General features: G+C 55.2%; 1 protein-coding gene and 1 pseudogene across 4 annotated transcripts in view; one reads left to right on the top strand and one right to left on the bottom strand.

The window, feature by feature from the left end:
* MPPED1 (metallophosphoesterase domain containing 1) overlaps positions 1-21,367 on the bottom strand; it is a 75,088-nt gene that overhangs the window by 16,418 nt on the left and 37,303 nt on the right. For all 4 annotated transcript variants that reach the window (XM_078449368.2, XM_078449369.2, XM_078449371.2 and 1 more), the window contains exon 4: positions 7,839-8,064. In XM_078449368.2, coding sequence (XP_078305494.1) covers positions 7,839-8,064 — 226 coding nt within the window. The remainder of the gene's footprint in view (positions 1-7,838; positions 8,065-21,367) is intronic.
* Positions 19,374-19,474, top strand: LOC132660452 (U6 spliceosomal RNA; annotated as a pseudogene).

The raw sequence follows: 21,367 nt of genomic DNA, 5'->3' as shown, positions 1-21,367 counted from the left end.
GAAACAGGATCCGCGCCCAGACGCCCAGCAACGGCCGGCAGCCACTTCTCAAAGTTTAATGTCTCAGCAGGTTTACATTCCTTCTTTCAAAATACCAGAAGTAATTAGACCAGATGGACAAGCTGCATGCCAATTTCACTCCCTCCCGCGCTCCTTTTTTTTTTTTTTTTCAAATCAAGGCCGTTTCCAGTTAAATGAGAACAAAAAAATGTATCCAAGACCCATAAATGAATACGGGATGTATACAGAATTTTTTCCCAACGTTTAAGATTCTGTAACAGCTGAGTCCTTCCTCTCTTCGGCGGTTGGTTCCCACCCCTTCCTCTAAGCCGGGCTGGTGAGGGCTCAGCGCAGAGTCTGTTCCCGAGGGGCCCCGACGTGGCTCCCCTGAGGCCTGGAAAGTCGCGGTGCCCCAGGGACAGCGGCCCAAACACACACAGCCCCGGCGAGACTCTGGACTGCGGGCCTCAGTGACGGAGCCTCTGCCGGGGTAGGGAGGGAACGGGGTGCGGCGGTGGGGGGGGCAGGGATCTGGCCTCCAGCCTGGGGGTAAGTTGAGAGACGGCATGGACAGGCCCTGATTTAGAGAGACCAGCATGGAGGAGGAGGAGGAGGGAGAGGGAGAGGAGGAAGGACGCTGCAGGCAAGGAGGCTGAGGATGCACTTGAAAGAGGCCCCAGAAGGACAGACGCAGGGACGCCACGCCAGGTCTTTTAACTGAGTCCCCACGGCCCGTTATCTGTCACCTGTCCATCCATCCATCCATCCAACAAACATTTATTCTGCTAAGCCAGGCGAGGACCACCAAACAGAGATTCAGGTCCCTGTTCTCAGGAAGCCCCAAACGTTCCAGCAGGAAAGAAAACCGTCGCCAGAGTCATTACGACAGGGTGGCCCTGTCATGGACGGTGCGGCCCTAAGTGGACGGAGGGAGCAGCAGAGGCCCACACACAGACCCCACGCGTAAGGGGAAAGTGGCAGGACTGAGCCGGAGCAGAACGGGCAGAAAGGGCTACACGGCCGGAAAGGGCTACACGGCAAAGCTTCCGGAAGACAATAGAGACGTATCTTCACGATTCCAGGGAGGCGGAGATTTCTCGAACAGAGCACGGAAAGCAAAACACCAATACGGCTGACGACACCAAAATTCAGAACTTCTGGCCATCTGAAGGCACCGCGAAGAGAGAGAAAATCACAGAGGAGGAAAAGCCACTTGTAACGTGTTACAGCTGACAAAGGGCTCCTGTTCGGAACCCCTGAAGAATCTCTACGAACCAATAAGAAAGAGACAGACAACCCAATTATTTTTTTTTTTTGTAAATGGGCAAAAGACGTGAGCACTTCTCAAAAGAAGAGATCCAAGGGTCTGACATAAGAGTCTCAGCCTCACTGGCCATCGGGGGACCGCGCGGGAAAGCCGGCCTGAGGCACCAGCACAGCAGAATGGACGTAATTTAATAAGCCCTTACAACACCGGGGCGCCCGGGGGGCTCCGTCCGTTCAGCGTCCGACTTTGGCTCAGGTCGTGATCTCGCAGTCCGTGGGTTCGAGCCCCACGTCAAGCTCTGCACTGACCGTCAAGAGCCTGCTCGGGATTCTCTCTCTCCCTCGCTCTCTGCCCCTCCCCCACTTGCGCTCATGCGCTCCCTCTCTCTTCCAAACTAAATAAATAAACTTACAAATAAATAAAGAAAACACAGCACGATATAATACTGAGTGGAAAACAAGACACCACACAATGCCCAGTGTAGCAGCCCTTTTCACAAAGGACCAGACTATCTCAGGCCAGGGTGTTCATCGTGAACTTCAGATAAACAACAAAGAATTTCTTAGTGTAAGTATGTCCCAAAGATTGCATGGGACATACTCATAAATTATTCTGTCTGGCTCATCACCTGCTGCAGGTAATGGTGCCCTGTCATGGGGGGTGGGGGGCGCATCAAGGGCCGATGGGAACCTGAAGGCAAGCCTGGGGCCAGGGACGGCCTGGGTCAGCACGGGGTGTCAGCGGTTACGGACACCCCCCACCTCATCTGAGCTCCCAGAGGGCAGAGCCAGGCCTGGTCCATTTCGGGGTCCCCAGAGCCCTGCAGGGGGCTGGGCACATGACGGCCTTGTGGCCTTCAGGGTATGTGGCCCCACAAAAAATTGGAACGATTCTCTCTCCCAAGCACAGCATCTATCTCCTGGTGGCACCACTTAGAAGAAAAGCCGATCGCGGTGACCACGAGTTTGCTTTCTGTGTCCCCTTCCCAGCTGGTTCTGGAGAGTCCCCAATGTCAAGGCCAGCCTGGGCACACTGCCCTCCCTCCGAGTGCAGGACCAAGTGCAGAGCATGCCAGTACGTCCCTCTGCGTGGGGATCATCAGTGCAGGCAGATGCGGGAGGGGCTGGGAGGATACCAGGCCCAAACACAGAGGGTCTGTGCTTGCACGCCCCTTGTGATGAGCAGCTCACCACTCAGGAAGGTCTCACCACCTCTCTTCTGGGTTCCTGCCTGAAGGATAGTCTTCCCTCGAGGATGAGAGCCTGCCTTTTTCTCTGCCTTCTGTGCCCCCCCGTGCCTGCTAGGGTCACACTAAATACGTCTGTGTCTCAACCTGGGTCAGCCTTGCCCACGTGCTTCTGACGCCTATGCTATGAGGTCCTCGTGGCTAGAGGTGCTTTATTCAGTCTCCGATCTCCCCACTGGTATAACTAGGCATCTAAAGCTGGAGAGAACGTCTCCTTGTAGTGTCTGGGTGAGTCCGCACGTGAAGAGCAGGGAAAGGAAAGGAAAACCCGAACATCCGAATTTAGTAACAATTGCCACGAGCTTTGCCTTGTGCCCAGGTGGTGGGGGCTGGGGGCTGAGCCTCGACAGACAGTTGGGGGGAGTCGGTGCATGAGCCCTGCACCAGGCAGAATCGGCCCCGGCCGTGAATAGCCTCCCAGGGACAGGTTCGTGCCGTTTCCCACGGTGCCCCTGGTGCAGTTGGGACCCCGAGGCTCGGAGAGGCGTGACTCCCCAGGTCAGACATGGAGCGAGAGGCAGAGCCTAGGGATGCGTCTGCCGTGTCTGGGCCCAGGGAATGAGCACTTGACTGACAGCCGGGCCTGCGCCTCTGAGCGCGGTCTCCCTTCCGGGACTCAGCTGTGATGTGCTGGGTCCCCATGGGTTGATAACACAGGGCGACAGGCAGAGGGAGCTGTGACTCACTGAGAGCTGAGCGCCCAGGGTGAGGGCCTCCGCTCTCCCACCGCGACCCACCCCCAGGCTGGAGGCCACGCTCCGCGCCCAGAACGCCCACGGCCCCTCAAGCTGTTCCCTCTGACCGTCACACCCTTCCCCGGCCCCCCACCCTCCATGGCCACCTGTGCCTCTTCAGCCCCTGCCCCTCCCATGGGAAGCCTGCCCGGAGCCCAGCTCCCAGGCCCTGGCCCCCTGGCCTTTGTGGAATCAAGGACTTGGTGGCTGATGTGCCTCCCACGGGGGACACAAATCCCGTGAAGGCAAGAGCTGCACCCGTCTGGTTCCCAGCATGTCCCCGGGGCCCAGATCAGTGTGTGGCACTCAATAAAGCCCTGACAAATGAAGCAGGCAATTAACAGGTCACCCTGAGAGCATCAGTCGGGTGCCCTGGCCGCCATATCCTCACGGGGCCAATAAGGCGTAGGCGCATCAGAAGGCTTTTTGGAGAACCAAGGAACACACATAGAGCCCGTGGTTCTGGGCCTGGCACGTAGCAGGTGTTCATACGAGGACACCGAATGGCCTCTAACCTGGAGCAGAAAGAGCCCAACTAGGAGTCTAGACAACCAGTCATTATATAGACAGCCAGTCATTACAGACAAGCTGGGCAGGCCAGATCCTCTATTTGCCCTTCTGTGAAATGGGATCATTAGGGTCCTGGCCCTGCCCTGGGGGCTGTTGAGGTATCAGCCAGAGGAGAGTTACCATCCCGGCCTCCACCCCAGGGGCTCCCAGGTAACAGTAATTACAACCAACCTCCAGGGCCTCACTCTGGGCCAGGCCTTCCTCTGGATGGGCCCACACAGACCTCACAACTGCCTGTAACGTGGGTGGTGTCATTTCCCCACTCTACAGAGGGACCAGAGAGGTTAAGGCACTTGCCCAAAGTCACACAGCTACATGGTCACGGTGCCCCGATCTGAACGGCCTTTCCCTTACCAACCAACTGCCCGGCCACTGCTGCTGCTATGATTCCCGCCACCGGCTCCCAGCCCCAGATGGGGCCCACGGGAAACCAGGGCAGCTGCTAGAACGCCAGCTCCCAGTCTGCACGGGGAGCACAGAGGAGGTACCATTTAGCCCTCAGCATCGAGCGCTGTGAAACAGCACCCCAAAGAGTCTGGTGGAGCCCAGCACAGAACGGGGCTCAGAGACATGGCTCCTCTCCTGCCTCCTCCACCTGTGGAAACCCCACTTCAAATCCCCCCTCCCACAGGGAGCCCTCCTGGATTTCACGAAGGCCTCCTTGGGTCCCTTCTCTGTCCTGCGCCCCTCCCACTCCCATAGACAGTCAGGACGACAGGTAAGGACGTCAAGGAGAAAGCAGTAAGGCCCCAGGAGAACCAGAACTAAAGAGTCTAGAACTGTCCGTGCTGGAAGTCACAAAAGCCAAACGCAGGAACCACTGGCGGCCCAAGCACAGAGCACTCGCACCAACCGCTGGCCTCACTCTGGCCTCGGGAGCACCAGGATTTGGCCTCCAGCTGGCACAGGGGACCACGGGGCCCTGGCCCTGGCCCTCCACTCACCCATGAGCCCTAAGAGCAGGCTGCCAAAGGGGTTCTTCAGTGCCCAGCCCTGGGGGTGCACACAGCTGCTCTGGGGGGAAGTGGGTGGGCGCTGGGTGACACCGGCCAGTCCCCACCCCCTGCCTGTCCTCCGTCCCACCTACTGGCTTCTGGCCAAGCGGTGTCGGAAGGTTGGCCTCTGGAGCAAAGAACAGCAATGGTGTCTCCGTTCGCGGAGAGCTTGATGGTGCGGGCACCAGGCCCGGCTGGACCCCCCGACACCTTCACGACCACCCTCTGCAGGAGGTGTGCTGCCACTCCCGTTTTGCAGGGAAGGGAAGTGGGGCACAGAGAGGTTAAGTGACTTGCCCAGGGTCACACAGCCCATCAAGGGTGAGGCCCAGGTTTCAGCCCAGGCAGTCTGGTTCCAAAGCCACACTATTAATTCCTACAGAACATGACATTTTTAAGAAGGGGTGTGTGTGTATGTGGGTGTGTAGGGGCAAGGGGGTGTGGGAAACACGGGGCACAGAGATGCTGTCCAGATTGGCTGGTCTGGTACCTGAAGGCCTTCCCATTGGCCCTCCTGACTCCCTCGCGGGCCTCCCGCTCCAGTCCTTCTGCCGTGCCCAGCCAGACTTCTTCTCCAAGTCTGGGCTCCGTCGGCCTGCCAGGCAGATTCAGCCACCTCCCCTCTGCTCCTGTCCTGGGCACTGAGCTCACCACGTCCTCCAGTGCCCCAGCAGTCCTCATCTGAGACCTCAGAGGCTGCGGGGAGCTCACGGAGACCGACCGCGGACACGGTGAGGACCAGAGAGATGACAGCAGGCACCTCCTGGGGCTCAGGGACGGTAGGACAGCCACATGATCCCTCTGCCCCACGAGGAGGCCTTGGCAGGACGGGACAAGGTCCTAAACCCACCCGCAGCCTCTGGCCACCAGGTGTCACGGTGTGGCGTCCAGCAGGCAGCCCAGGGGTTTCCCAGACACTGTGTTGGTAGCAGCTCTCCCTGAAGTCCCTGCACCCTACAGTCCCCGTGTGCCCCCAGATCGTCCCTCAGCCTCCCTGCGTGTACTACTCTGACGGCTTCGGGCCCTGTTACCCCTCCATAACTGGGGAGGCCCTTCTCCTCCCTCATAACTCAGGTCACCTCACCTCCTCCAAGCAGCCTTCTGGGATCATGCCACACTTTCAAGGACATGTGGTCTCTCTCCACCGTGTATGGTACCCTCCTCACCCTGCCGGCACTTGGCACCCTGTGGCTATTGCCAGCTGGGCCTCTAGGGAACACTTGATCTGTCCACCTGTAGAATGGGGACAGTGAATCGGTCCTCTCAGGGCTGAGTACGAATTAGAAACAATGCTTATGAGACTTTAGCCCAGGGACCAGCTAACAGAATTTGCTCAGGAATGATTTGTTGCTGCCACTACCACCATCCCCATCATCACCACTATAACGGCCATCCCCATCGTCATCACCACCATCAATATGACCATCATCACCATCATCACCACCATCAACATCACCACCATCATCAACATGACCATCATCATCACCACCATCACCATCACCATCCCCATCATCACCACTATGACAGCCATCCCCATCGTCATCACCACCATCAACATGACCATCATCCCCATCATCACCACCATCACCATCATCACCAGCATCATCACCATCAGCAGCACCACCATCACCATCACCATCCCCATCCCCGTCATCACCACTATAACGGCCATCCCCATCATCATCACCACCATCATCAACATGACCATCACCCTCATCACCATCATCACCACCATCATCACCATCACCTTCATCCCCATCATCATCACCACCATCAACATGACCATCATCCCCATCATCATCACCACCATCAACATGACCCATCACCATCATCATCACCATCATCACCATGACCTTCATCACCATCATCACGACCATCATCATCACCACCATCATCACCATGACCATCATCACCATCATCACCACCATCACCATCATCACCACCATCATCATGATCATCATCATCACCACCATCACCACCATCATCACCATCATCATCACCATCATCACCATCACCATCACCATCCCCATCATCACCACTATAACGACCATCCCCATCATCATCACCACCATCAACATGACCATCATCCCCATCATCATCACCATCATCACCATGACCTTCATCACCATCATCACCACCATCATCACCATCACCATCACCACCATCACCATCCCCATCACCACCACTATAACGGCCATCCCCATCATCATCACCACCATCAACATGACCATCATCCCCATCCCCATCACCACCATCACCATCACCATCACCATCACCATCATCACCACTATAACGGCCATCCCCATCATCATCACCACCATCATCAACATGACCATCACCACCATCATTATCACCAGGGCCCCGATGGACCCACAGACCATACACAGAAGAGTCACAACTTGTTCTCACCTTGATCCCCACCAAGACAGGGATGAGGCCTGATTGTTCTGCATGCCCGGCAGAGGGTAAGGGTCTGATGTGGACTTGTGATTAAAACGACACAGTACACCAGGTCTCTGGCCTTCCACGAAAATTCCAGCTGCCTTTCCTCGGCCTGGCTGATCAATCGTCCCCCCTCACCTATGCCTCTTGTCAGGGGACATGGCGATAGGGAGGCTCCTGGCATATAGAATGATGGTTGAAAGCATGGGTTCTGGAACCGAAGTGCCAGCTTTGCCCCCTCCCTAGCTGTGTGACACTTGGCAAGGTCCTCACCCTCTCTGTGCCTCACACTCTCACCTGGAAAACGGGGTTGATGACAGTACCCACCTGTATGTGAGACAGTACCGCACAGAGGACACAGCTGATACGACTACCTGCCAGCTAGATACGGGGAAACCGAGGCTCAGAGAGCAGCCGTGACCTGCCAGGGGTCACACAGCGGGTGAGGGGAGAGCCCAGGTCCAGTGCCCAGCAGGGATCCGGGGCTCCCCGGTGCTTGTCCGCGCCCCACCTCCCTCCGCGTGTTCAGCCTCAGCTCCTCCAGCGCCCCCAGCCGAGGTCAGGAAGGCGCCCGGCACACTCACCACGGGGAGCCGTAGATCCGGAAGCCCCGCACGGTGACCTCCGAGTCCTGCAGGTAGATGCAGTTGGTCAGGAGGGACTGCACGTTCTCGTAGTTCTCTGGCTTCAGCTTCGACACGGACGGGAAGTAGTAAAAGTCCTGCTTGATGAGGTCAGCCATGAACTCCTGGTCAAAGGTCAGCTCGTGGTTGCCAGCAATCACGATCTTGTACTCGTAGGGCAGGCTCCCTGCAGAGGCGGACGCAGACAGACACACAGCACATCGCTATCGCTGTCGGCCTTCTGAAAGCCACGACAAGGCCCGGGGGGGGGGGGGGGGGGGGGCAGCAGGGAGGGACAGACGACGGCCACCGGCGTCCCGGGCAGAGCAGCTCCGGCCGCACGCTCCCAGCGGGTGCCCTCGGATCAGCCCCATCATCATCCCTGCAGCCCGTCCACCCAGGCGGCCGTTAGGGGACAGGCCACCAGACCCCAGGCCGGCGGGAGGGGCCCGCGCAGCTTCCTCCAGGCCTCTGAGCTGCAGCGTGCCTCGCCCCACGCTCGGGACTTGCCCGCCTCTGTTTTCTGTGTCTGGGAGACTTTTCCCCGGACAGGAGACCCTGACCTGGACCCCCAGGCCTATGCCCCCCGCCTCACTGTCCCAGGGCCCACCATGAAGTCCAAGTGCAACCAAAACAAAGCTGGCTACGCGTAGCATACATTGAACCAGTAACAGGGTCCTTCTGGCCTCTCTCGGCGCAGAAGCCCAGGCAGAAGCCCACGCCATACCTCCTGCCTGTCCTCTGGGGCCCCACCTGGCAGATGCCCTAAGCAGGTGTGGGGGCTGCCTCCCAGATGCTTCCAGCGCAGCTGCCCCCCCAACCAGCACAACCCTGTGGACTCAGTAAACCGCCACCCACCCCCAGCCCCGACCGCTCCCCAGAGCCAGCCTGGCCCCAAGCTCGGGGGGCCCCTGACTCCCCATCTCCCACCAGCCTCAGCTGCCGGGCTCGCCGGGCCTGGAGAAAGAGTCGTGATGGCACCTGTGGGCCCTGATTTGGATGAAAAATGAAAAGCTGAAGGTGAACCAACCCGGGGGCCCAAGCCCTTCTCGAGGCCCCTCCCGGCGGGGCGGGTCCTGTGGGTCGGGCGAGCACTAGGGGTTCGTGAACACAGCAGCCCAGCTCGGGGCCTCGGATAGGAGTGTCCAGGCAGGCAAGTGGTGACATTCCATGGCCATCCCACAGAGAAGCAGTCGTGGCCATCGGACGGAACTTCTAAATGCCCTGACTCTGGTTTCTGAAGGAGCCACAGCGACAACAGGGGCACTAAGCTTTACCATCACCTGTGTCAGCAAGAGAGTCACTTCACTTGTCCCAAATTCTTCAGCATAAATGACTAGCTCACGTGATCCCAGAGGGTCGCTGGAGCACATACATTGTGCCAGGCACCCACCACGTCCACGGTGCCGATGTAGAAACTGAGGCGCAGGGGACACCCGGGTGCGGTGGTGTGGAGGACGTGTGGCCTGGGGGTGGCAGAGCTGGACTCTGAGCCAGCCCCGCGTGGCCCCTGACACTTTCCACCTGCTTGGGGAGAGCCCAGGAGAGCGCCCCAACAAGCCCAGGTCACAGAGCTGTGTCCCAGCACACCGAAGGCCACGGCCACGCCTCTGGCTCTGGCCTTCTGTCCTGGCGCCCCAAGGTGATGTGAAAGGGCACCCTCCCAGGGGTCCTCAACCCCCCCTGGCTCCTGGCACACGGAGAAGACTGTCTGGCTGGTGGAGACCCCTCCCTCACAGTGCATCTTCTCTGATCCCGGGTGACCGTGACCCCCACAAGAGCAGACACAGGGTAAAGTGCTTAGTTTTGGGGCCAGCTGACCTCGGCTCAAATCCCGGCTCCATCAACCATCATCTGAGCAAGTCACTTAACCTCTCTGAGCCTCAGTTTCCCCTCTGATCAAGGTGGGTGTGCCTGGGGAATGCCCCTTCCTGGGGGCTAAGGATCTCTGTGCCTCCCCCCGCCAGGCTCCGCAGAGTTCCTTCCCTGTGACTGGCTCTCCAGGGGGGACCACAGTCCAGGAACAGCAGGGCCTTCCCACCCTTGACTGTGACATGAAACTCTATGGCCTCTGCTGTCTGAGTGCTTTGTCATGAACCCAATTCCAAAAAATGCCCCAAATCCTAAGGACTATTTGCCTTGAGAACTGACACCCACAATGTTGGATCACATGTGGTCGACCTGTGGTCAGACCCGACTTCCCATAGGCCTTTTAGGGAGAAGTGTGTCTGCCCAGGCCTGTGTGAGGTCCAGGAAGGGGCAGAGTGAGTCTCATGGCAAATGATAAATCACCATCATAATGAACAATAACAATGTTTCAGGTACTGTACCTACAATTATTATATTCTAATCGCGAGGAAACAGAACAGTCCAGAACCCGGTTAGAAACTTCCTTCTCCACATCCCCACCCCACCCCGGAAACTGGGACACACAAATCCTGTCTAGCCTTGAGCTCTGTGGCTGTTCGAAGGCCGCCCGATTCCCAGCACAGCCACGGGGGGCGGGAAGAGGGGAAGCCAGAAGTGTTTTCTGAAAAACTGGCAGAAAACCACAATCTGCTCACACTTCTCACCAGCCACCCCAGAATTCTTCACAAGCTTGAGAAAAGAGTGTTTTCTCCTCTTCGGTGTTTCTCAACTCGGGGAGGCCCCGAGACGATGACAGACCAGCTCTGTCACTAACCAGCTGTGTGCCTCAGTTTCCTCACCTGTACGGTGGGAAGAAGAATGCCGACCTCGCAAAACTGTTCTGGGATTTCAGAAGGGACGGAACAGAGATCACAACACAGGATACTCACATGATATTCACAGGCAGCTTTCCCGGGGCCAGAGTTTGCAGGCCAGACCTGCCCACAGACACGTGTTGTTTGCCGTAACTTTTTTACTTGAATTTGTTGCCAACATAAAACACACACACACACACACACACACACACACACACACCTTGAAAAATTCCCAGTAAAATGTTATTCTTTGTTTTCTAACAGTTGACCAATCGATTTGCACATTTCATGATCCTGGCCCAGTCAAATGCTGCGGATCTGTGCCTCCCTTAGGCAGAAAGTAGATGTCCGTTTGCCCCAGTCCCTACACTCAGCCCACGTCACTCATTGGAAGTCCTGCCCACTCCCGGCAGGCACCTGGCTTCTGGCCCTCGCCGCATCCCTGGAGACTTGCAGGGAACAGGCCTGGCCCTTGTCCCTCAGTGCCACCAGTCAGGCGGGGGACGGGCTCTCCAGGCCCTCTGCCTCCCCGCCTACTTTTATCACGGCCCACCCTGCTGGGCCGGCCCAAGGGTGCCGAGTATCTGCTTGTTCCCCAAAGCCGGAGAGCCCCAGGAGCACAGGAGTAGACGTGTTGGCCTCACTCCCCTCGTGCCCGGCGGGTCCCAGTAGAAGTCTGGCAAAGGAAGCACCACAGGGTGACAGGGAGCAGAGAACCTCGGTGGCCCTGCTCCAGCTGCCAGCAGGGAGGGAGGAGGTTCGCAGGGGCCTGAGCAGCTGGGGAAAGGCCGGTCCCTCTGATCCCCCGGAACCTTCCGAGATACACCCCTGTAGCTACGGCTCCGAGGCCAAGAACCTGCCCAGGTCCCACAGCAGGTGAGCAGGGGAGGTGACACCGGGTGTCGGTCCAGCTGACCCCACACCTCTGGGTCAGCGGCTCCTGAGTCCTTCAAGGCCACCGGGCCGCAGAGTCAGCTGGGGGCCCTCACGGAGCCCCTCCCCACCCTGCAGTCGGGGGACAAGAGGTGGACTCAGCCTGCCGCCTTCAAGCTCGGATTCTCTACGTTTCCGCTTCACCTCACCCGTCCATCCCACCGTCCCACCTCGGCGTCGCCCCGGCCGGGGGAGCCCGAGCCACACTCACGTATTTATGTCATGTCTCCGACTTGGGGGTGTTCCAACTGCATGGTTTCATTTGTCTCCGCGGCTCCTGACTCCCGGGGATCGGGGAGTGAGCACGAAGCTGTCAGCTCTCCCCTCGTCCTCCCACCTCAGCAGAGGAGGGAACTGAGGCTTCTCCCCTCCCAGGGAAGAGTGGGTGGGAGATGGGGGGACAAGGCTCCTGTACACAAAGCCAGGTGGGGAAAGGAGCCACGAGAGGCTGCACGGTACCCTCAAATCCCGTCCGGGCTCTCCCTTCCCTGCAAAGCGGGCGCCGTGCCCCTCTGAGCTGGAGGCCCAGCCACAGACACATCTGTCTGGACGGCCACCTGAACCTGGCGATTCGCCAGCTGTGTATGACGTTCACAGACGCTCAAGTGTAGGTATCCCCATTTTGCATCTGGGAAGAGCCGGGCTCGGCGAGGTTGCCTAAGTTTACACAAATCAATAATAAAGTGACTGGTCACCACAGAGGACGCTGGACACGTGATAGACCCTGTGGCTCGGCCTCATCAAAACTCATCTTGACCTGGCCCCCCAAACTATCGTGCGCACTGCCTTCTCCAGATGGATCTGCTCTCTCGCTAGGGGAGCCAGAACCAAGGCTCTGGAACAGCCTGAGCATCCTGGAGGAGTATGGAGAAGTCCCCTCCTCTGTTCTGGAACTGCTACCTCTGTTGTTACAGCCTGAGGCTGCATTAGCTTTCAGGTGGTCACATCATCCTGCAGCTCTCACAACCTGACCGGATAAAACGCCCAATGACCAATCATGACAGGCTTTCTTGCGTGGCGTCAGCTCCCCGCTCTTTATCTGTGCAGTGAAGGAGGGGGGCGTTTAGGGACTGATTAACTTGCAGGGGCTTTGTGGGTAAAAAGACGTGGTGAATACAAAGTCGTCAGCACACAGAGGAAATTAATGCTCTTCCCTTTGTCCCTTCTTGCTGCTGTCCTTCCTGGCAGCAAAGAAGCGGGCTGGCATGCAGGGGGGCCTCCCCGGCGCCTGACAAGGTGCCAGAGGTGCCTGAGCCCCAGGAGAGGGAGGTGTCCTCCGGGCAGGTGTCGGGGCGGCCGTGCTGGCCTGGTGAAGAGAGGGGACAGATGGGTCCAAGTGCTTTTTCCTACTCACCTCCCCTCATCAGCCCAACAGAAGCAAAGAATCCAGTCAGCCTATCCCAAAAGCCCATCAAGCCACACACTCGCTTCCTTCCCTGGGGCCTGTTGTAACACCACCCCATGCCCTGGTCAGCTGTCCACAAGCTCTGATCCAGCAGGAGCCCTGTTCTAGACCCTGGTGAGACACCGTCGGGGACACTCTGGGGAACAAGACTGAGTCACGAGGTCGGTCCCGGTAGTGACTAGTCCACACCGCTTAGTGGACAGAGGAGGAGACTGAAGTTCAGAGAGGGGAAGGCGACTGCCTGAGGTCACACAGCGAGACAGCGGACGGCCGGGGTTTGCACCTCGAGACTGCCAATCAGCAGCCAAACCAGCCTCTGGGGCCACGTGCCCGATAAGCTGTGGACTTTGAGAGAAGCGGAGCGTGGCCTCGAGGGGCAGGTTAGATCGGGGGCCAACCCGATCTCTGAGAAGCCCCAAGTCCTCCTGGAAACCGGCCCTATTTCCCCCGCCTCCAGGACTGTGGGACATTGTCATACCTTTACATCCTGCACAACAACGTTCGACCATCTTCCCCAAATGCTTCCTTTCCTCCGGCCAGATGATTTAAGACCCTGGCATTTGCTAGTCATGGGGGTAAAAAGACCATTAGGTTACGAATCAGCTGAGCACCAGTGGACGACCATCCCGTTTTAACTTTCCATTTGCCGTATATACCCAAGTAGAAACGCATCCGCGAACAGAAGCCACACGGAGCAAGTGTGCGCGGCGTCTGGGGCTCGCGGGGGGACACCCATCAAAACCTCTGCTTCTTGCGCTTCCAAGATTACGCTCCTTCCGAAAGGTTACGATTCTTTATCGCTAACACTTACCCATCCCGTTGAACAGAAAGTGTTGCCTCCAAACTGCGTCATCTGTTAAATTCAACAAGATCTGTGCACGCTTCTCTGTAATCTATGCCATTCCCGGAGTGGCGCATTGAGCCCGGCGGAGTTTTAGTGCGCTCTAAATGCGGCAACAATCAGGAAAATGCCCACTTACGGCTTTTCCCGCCCATTCCCATCTCTCGGAACACAGCAGAGGGGGATGGAATAAAGAGACGGCGTAACGATCTCTGATTGCATTTTCAGCGCATCCTTGTCAGTTCTGTGTTTAAACACTTGCCAATGTCTGGGAGACTCACGTTAGCAGGCTTCTCGGTATGGCGCCCGGTCTAGAATAACACCGGGATGGGGCAGGCTCCCCAACTCAGCTTTGAGCCCCCCCCCCCCCCCCCCCCGTGGGTCTCGACACAGCTCGGGCGCGTTAATGCCGGTGATGGAATCACACAGCCAAGCACACACGGAGGACGCGGGCTGGCAGTTCGAGGAGACGGGGAATTCTCCAGAACTGACTGGAGAGGTCTGCAGACGCGGGCCTGGGCCAGTGGCCAGAGCCGAGGCACAGGAACACACACATGGGCTGTGCCTGCAAAATTTGTGTCTTGCTGCCCTGCTGTGAGCATTTTCCGGTGCTAGGCAGTGTAATAGGCAATTTACATTCAGTGCTTCTAGACGCTCCTACCTCCCCAGGTGAGAGGCAGTAAAGCACAGTGGTTAGGGGTGCACGCCGCAGAGCCAAAAACGCCCGAATCCCTTTTCCACCTACTGGCTGTCTGGCCTGGGGTGAAAACTCTTGCTTCTTGGAGCCTCAGTATCCTCATCTGTAAGAAGAATGCTTAGGATTCTTGCAACAATCACAGTAGGAAGGCATGTAAAGGTTTGTTTTAATCAGGTATAGTAAGACACGCACACGTGGAAATGACTGTCGTGAGTAAGGAAGTCTATACTCGCAGATCCCTAGACATAGGTGGCGTTCAGGGCCACACCCGGCCACACGGGGAAGCCAGGGCCGGTCAGGAGGCAGAGGAAGTAAAAAAGAAACCTGGACGGAGCCTTTGTTGTGGTTTCCAAGGGAAAAGACGGGGGAAGCAAGTTTAGGATTGGCTAGTTTGAACAATTCTGGCAGGCCCTGGGGGACAGGGGCTGCCCCTAGGGTGACTGGGTCAGGGGATAGGGGGCTGAGAGCATGAGGGCCTATAAAGGAGGCAGTGGGGGGTGGGCAGGAGCTCTGGGTTGGTTGGTTTGTATATGAAAGGCACGCTCAGGGGTGCCTGGGGGGCTCAGTCGATTAAGCGTCCGATTTCGGCTCAGGTCATGATCTCACGGTCGGGCCCGCGTCGGGCTCTGTGCTGACAGCTCAGAGCCTGGAGCCTACTTCACATTCTGTGTCTCCCTCTCTCTCTGCCCCTCCCCTACTCATGCTCCCTCTCTCTCTCTCTCTCTCAAAAATGAATAAACATTAAAAGAAATTTTTTTTAAAAAAAAGGAAAAAGAAAGGCACGCTCAAAAGTGGGTCCTTCACTATCTCTAGAATCACTTGACTCTGGGAGGACCCTCCCTCCGGGCTCAGCAAGGTCCCAAGATGTCAAAGCATCAGAATACAGAAGATTACAGGCACGTGAATACAACCCGTATAACAGCACGACCACTGCCTTCCAGGGCCGTTAGGAGGAGCAAACACTGTGTTCTATGACGCGGTCCAGAAATGTTCGCCGGGAAGGTCAAGATGAAAAAAGGAGGCTAGGGAGGTCAGGTCCCCTGCCTGGGGTCACGCTGGCAGGCCGGCCTGCCCAGAGCTGGGTGTGGAGACACCCAGGGCGGGAAGGACGCGTCCCAGGACCGCAGGCGCCGCGCGGACCCTCAGGCGGACCCCAGCCTGCCCGGCCCGCGTGGTCCAGCGTTTGCGAGGGTTCTGGATCCACAATTCAGCACCGGCCCCCATATTTAAAAGGCAAATGCAATTTTTCCTCTGTTCCATCCTAATAGCCAAAATGCTTAACTTCCAAACATTTGTTTTTCCTGGGAGATGTTTTAAAAACGGGAATATTCGGTCCTAATCCTCTTTAAGTGCTTGTTGGCACTGTTACTGCAGAGCACAGGTGACTTGAGACTGGAAAGGACAACCGAGGAGTGTCTTGTTTCTCCTCCCCAGAACGAGAGCGAACGCAGCCGGAAAGGTCTCACAGGAACCTCCCCGGAAGTCCCAGCCCGGAAGAACACACTTGCACAAAGGTGTTCAGCAAACGCCGGGGCCTCAGCCGGGGACCAAGCTGGTAAGGCCTGGCGCTTGAGGCTATGGCGCCCCCTCCAGGCCAGGCCCTGTCAGTGCTCTGACCTCACCTTGTGCAACACCCCCAGCCCTGCCCTGCCCTGCCCTGCCCCAGCGCCCCTGGGCTGCCGAAGGCTTCCTGACATTTGCTCCTGCTGTCCCATCCACCCAGGACCCCCTCCTCGCCCTTCCTTCTGAGGCCACTCCAATCCCGCTCACCCTACACAGTCAGCCCAAGTGCCGCTTCCTCCAAGAGGCCTGCCAGGAACACCCTCTTGCTCCCAACCAGGGCAGGGGGATGGGGGTTCCCCAGCGCCCAGGGCTCCCAGCCCTGTTCAGCCGGTGCTCTCGTATCCCCCACCAGCCTGGGCACCCTGCCGGGGACCTGCCCGGCACGGGACTAGTACAGGCAGGTAGGTCGTCACACACATTCACTGACCCCACAAGGTATCATCATCCACCTAGGGCAGATGATGAGGCTCAGAGGGGTCAATGGCTCACCTAAGGCCTCCCAACCAATCCTCTAAGGATGTTCTAGAAGGCTAATTACCGTGAATGGGACTAACGGTCGTTAAGGCGCAGACCAGCCTATCACGTGGCGGCCTCCACAAGTCGTGGTGTTCACTCAACAGACGTCAGGAGTCCGTGGGCACCAAGGCCCAGGGCGGGGCCGTGGGAAGGGCCCCGGACTGGAGGCCAGGAGGCCTAGGTTCGGCCTCAGCTCTGCCTCAACCTCACCAGACCTGGGCTGAGGCCTGATACCCCTTCTCTTCCATGACGACGTGACGTGCAGGTCATGAACCCTGCGAGCCCTTTCAGCTGAGACCCGCCAGGCGGGTGTGGGAACGAGGCTGGGATGGGAGCTCCCCAGGGGGGTGTCACAGGGTAAGACGGCAGGACCAAACGGGCACTTGCACAGCACGGGCATTTGCAAGGCCCACGTTCCTCTCCTTGCTGCTGACATCCCATGAAATCAACGGTAAAGGAATCAAAAAGGCACGACCCTCCAAAGGTTTGGGAGTTGGAGGGACGGACGAGTGGACTGGCCTGGCTGAGCAGACAAAACTGAAACCAAAGTCTTGGGAGGGGGTTGGGGAGAGGCGGGGAGGGGAGGGGAGGGGAGGGGACCCCAGGAAGCAGACCCGGCTGTGGCCAGAGTCCCAGGCGGCTCAGGGATGCAGACCCAGGTGTGTGGTCTGACCTAGCACCCGTGGGAGCAGGTGGGGCTGGGGCTCTCTCTTAACACACGCTTTCAGCCCACCCGCCCCTCCCTCCCTCCCAATCTCCACAGAAAGAGGGAGTTTAGTCTCAAGGGAAAATAAACAGCTCAGAAGAATCTCATTTAGGGACCATCAGGCCCCAGGGAAGATGGACAGCAAGGTAGGGGCTGAACACTGAAAGCATAAACATGGGGACTTTGGAGAGCCCAGGCCCCTTCCCCACTCAGCTCTCAAATTCCGGGAGCCAGGCTTGCAAAGAGGGAACCCTTCTCTGGGGAAAAAGACAGGGCATAGGGGGTTCCCCCAAAGAGATGGCCGGGTCCCCGTCACGGCAAGCCACTGCCCTGCACGCACAGCTTTCAGACACATAAACACACAGGACCGCCAGACCTCGGAGGAAAACCTTCAGGCTGAACACAGCTAGAGACCAAAACGACCGGAGAAAGGAAATTGGGGAAAATGGGGCTGACACAGGAGAAATGACTTAGTATATAATTAACGCCCTTGGTAAGATAATAGAAGATAGGGCACCCGTGAAATTCTACCGGGGTGTTCTTCACAAAAGAAAGAAAATCTTAGCAGAGTTTCTCAAATTTGGGCAAAGAGTGGGAAGCTAAATTTGAGAAACTCTCCCAGAGACAGAAACAGAAAGACAGGGACCTGAGTACCAGGTGAGAAAAGATACAAAAATCAGTTGTTTGAGTTGTAGAGGGACACATCAGAGATAAAAGGGAAGAGGGAAATTTTAAAAAATATAATAATACGAGAAAATGTCCCAGATTAGAGGACAAAGTTTGTTCCATTAAAAAGGCTGCACAAGGGGCGCCTGGGTGGCTCAGTCGGTTAAGCGTCCGACTTCGGCTCAGGCCAAGATCTCGCGGTTCATGGGTTCAAGCCCTGCAGCGGGCTCTGTGCTGATAGCTTGGAGCCTGGAGCCTGCTTCAGATTCTGTGTCTTCCTCTGGCTCAAAATTTAAAAAAATAAAATAAATTTTTTTTTAAAAATTAATGTTTTTTTTTTTTATTTTTGAGAGAGAAAGAGAGACAGCATAAGCGGGGGAGGGGCAGAGAGAGAGGGAGACACAGAATCCGAGACGGGCCCACTCCTCAGCTGAGGGGCATTTAAAACTCGGCAGGACACGGGGATGACCCACGGTGGGTACACAGGAAAACAAGCAAGAAAACAAAACAATTAACGACTTTAGGAAAAACAGTAAGTTGCACAACAAATAGTGAACCTAAAACTGTCTTAAAACGCTATTAAAAGGACAGGAGAAGAGGGGCGCCTCGGTGGCTCAGTTAAGTGACCGACTCTTGATTTCAGCTCAAGCCATGATCTCACAGCTCATGAATTCAAGCCCCACGTCCAGCCCTGTGCTGATGGCGCAGAGCCTGCTTGGGATTCTCTCTCTCCCTCTCTCTGTCTGCTCTTCCCCCACTCACGTGCTCTCTCTCTCTCTCTCTCTCTCTCAAAATAAGTAAATAAAAAAGGACAGAAGAGATGTGTGTATACGGGTGGAGAGGCTAAGTCTAAATCACCATTTTTTAATTTTAAGAAATTAAAAAGTAACATCAAAAAATTGAAAAAGGAGGGGCGCCTGGGTGGCTCAGTGGTTAAGTGTCCGACTTGGGCTCAGGTCATGATCTCACAGTTTGTGAGTTCGAGCCCGGCATCGGGCTCTGGGCTGACAGCTGGGAGCCTGGAGCCTGCTTCGGATTCTGTCTCCCTTTCTCTCTGCCCCTCCCCCGCTCACACTCCGTCTCTGTCTCTCTCAAAAATAAATAAGCATAAATATATATATATATATAAATTAAAAAATAAAAAATAGCAATAAAAGTTGTTACTTAGAGGCACCTGGCAATAAAAGCCACCAGATCTATATGGGAAATGGAAATCGAGACTGCTGGTAAGCCTCACGGCACACTGTGACTAACTGTGTGTGCGTATTGCCTTAACACAAATACGACTTTAATTAAATAAGAAGGCAACAGGAGGCCGGGCACCCCTTGACCACTTCCTAGTTCTCCCCAGGGGCAGCCTGGCCTCTCAGTTGCTCTGCCTGTTGTTCCAAACCTAGAACCAAATCAAACCAAAACATAGTTAAGACCAACTAAAAGACAAAACAGGTGCTCGCTTCGGCAGCACATACACTAAAACTGGAACGACACGGGGAAGATTAGCGCGGCCCCTGGGCAAGGACGACACACAAAGTCGTGAAGCCATTGTTGCGCTGTATGCTAACTAACGTGGACGTAAACGAAAAAAATAAAAAAACAAAAAGGCATTAAAAAAAAAAAAAAAACAAGACAAAACAGGCAGAAAATCTTAACTGGTTGATTCCTCTGATATTCTGAGCATCTAAGTGCTGGGATGACTCTGGCAGCAGGTTCCACAGCAGGTGATCTGGCCAAGCAGCTCCTTCCCCGGGGCAGGTCAGGCAGCCATTAATGACGTCACAGATGTCACCTGCTGAGAGCCTGAGACAAGCCCCCTCATCCCTGTTGGTCACTCACAATAACAGCCTCACAAAACGGGCACCATGTTTGACAGATATAGAAACTGGGGCTCAGTGCGGTTACAAAACTACACAATTGATAAGCAGAGAAGTGAACGTCCCCCTCTCTGTCACAATCAACACGTATTACACGTGCCAGAGTTTTTTAAATCAAATATTCCTCCAAAAAAAGACTACTGCCATATATTTAAGTCCTCACAAGGTCGCTCCTGTTATGAGGAGCTCTGGATGACTTTATTTCAAATAGCACAATGCTTTGGAGAAGATCTTGTGGACACTGTAAACAGGCTTTGAGGACAATTTTAAAACGCAGTATAGACGTTAGAACAAATTAAGTGAACACAGCAAAGATGCAGGATACAAAAACCAGGTGCAAAAACTCAGTTGTCTTTCTATACACTAATAATCAATCCAAAAATAATCCCATTTGCAACAGCATCCAAAAGAACAAAATACTTAGGAATTAGCTTAACCAGAGGAAAAAGATTTGTATGTTGAAAACTACAAAGCATTTGGTGAAAGAGACTTAAGAAGTCGCCAAGAGACAAAAAGGCATCCCATGTTCATGAATTGGAAAGCTTCATATTGTTAAGATATCAATACTACCCAAAGCAATCTACAGACTCAACGCAATCCCTACCAAAACCCCAATGACGTTTCTTGCAGAAGGAGAAAACCCATCCTAAAATTCATATGGAATCTCAAGGGACCCTGAATTGCCAAAATAATCTTGAAAAAGAAAAACAAAGTTGGAAGTCAAACATTTCCTGATTTCATAACTGACTAAAAAGCTACGGTGATTAAACAGTATGGTACCAACATAAATACAGACATCTATCAATGGAATAGAATAGACAGCCCAGAAATAAATCTTCACATATATGGTCAAATGATTTTCAACAAATGTGCCAAGACCACTCAGTCGGGGGAAACAACAGTCTTCCCAACATGTGGTTCTGGGAAAACCGGCTATCTGCATGCAAAAGAACAAAGGTGGACTCTTACCTTACACTACGTACAAAAATTAATCAAATTAATCAAAAATTAATCAAATTAATCAAAATGCAACAAAAACCTAAAAGAGCTAAAATTACAAAATCCTCAAAAGAAAACAGGGCAATGCTTCATGACATCAGATTTGCCAATTGATTTCTTGAATACAACACCAAAGGTACAGACAACAAGAAAAAAAATAACTTCTAAATTAAAAACTTCTGTATATCACAGGACACCATCAACAGAGTGAAAAGGCAGCCCACAAAAGGGGGGGGGGAGAATATTTGCAAATTATATTTCTAAATTTTTTTAATGTTTATTTATTTTTGAGAGAGAGAGAGAGAGGAGGGGCAAAGAGGGAGAGGGAGCAGGCTCCAGGCTCTGAACTGTCAGCACAGAGCCCAACGTGGGGCTTGAACTCACAAGCTGTGAGAACATGACCTGAGCCAAAGTCGGATGCTTCACCAACTGAGCCACGCAGGCACCCCACAAATTATACTTCTGATAAGGGGTTGATATCTAGAACATATAAAGAACTCTGGAACTCAACAGCAAGAAAAACGTGGGCAAAGGACTTGAAAAAAACACTTCTCCAAGGAAGACATACAA

The sequence above is a fragment of the Panthera onca genome, chromosome B4 (genome assembly GCF_046562875.1).
Source record: "Panthera onca isolate mPanOnc1 chromosome B4, mPanOnc1 haplotype 2, whole genome shotgun sequence".
In the NCBI taxonomy this organism is placed as follows: Eukaryota; Metazoa; Chordata; class Mammalia; order Carnivora; family Felidae; genus Panthera; species Panthera onca.
The sequence above is the reverse complement of the archived record's forward strand: the minus strand, read 5'-3'. Positions and strand labels throughout refer to the sequence as shown.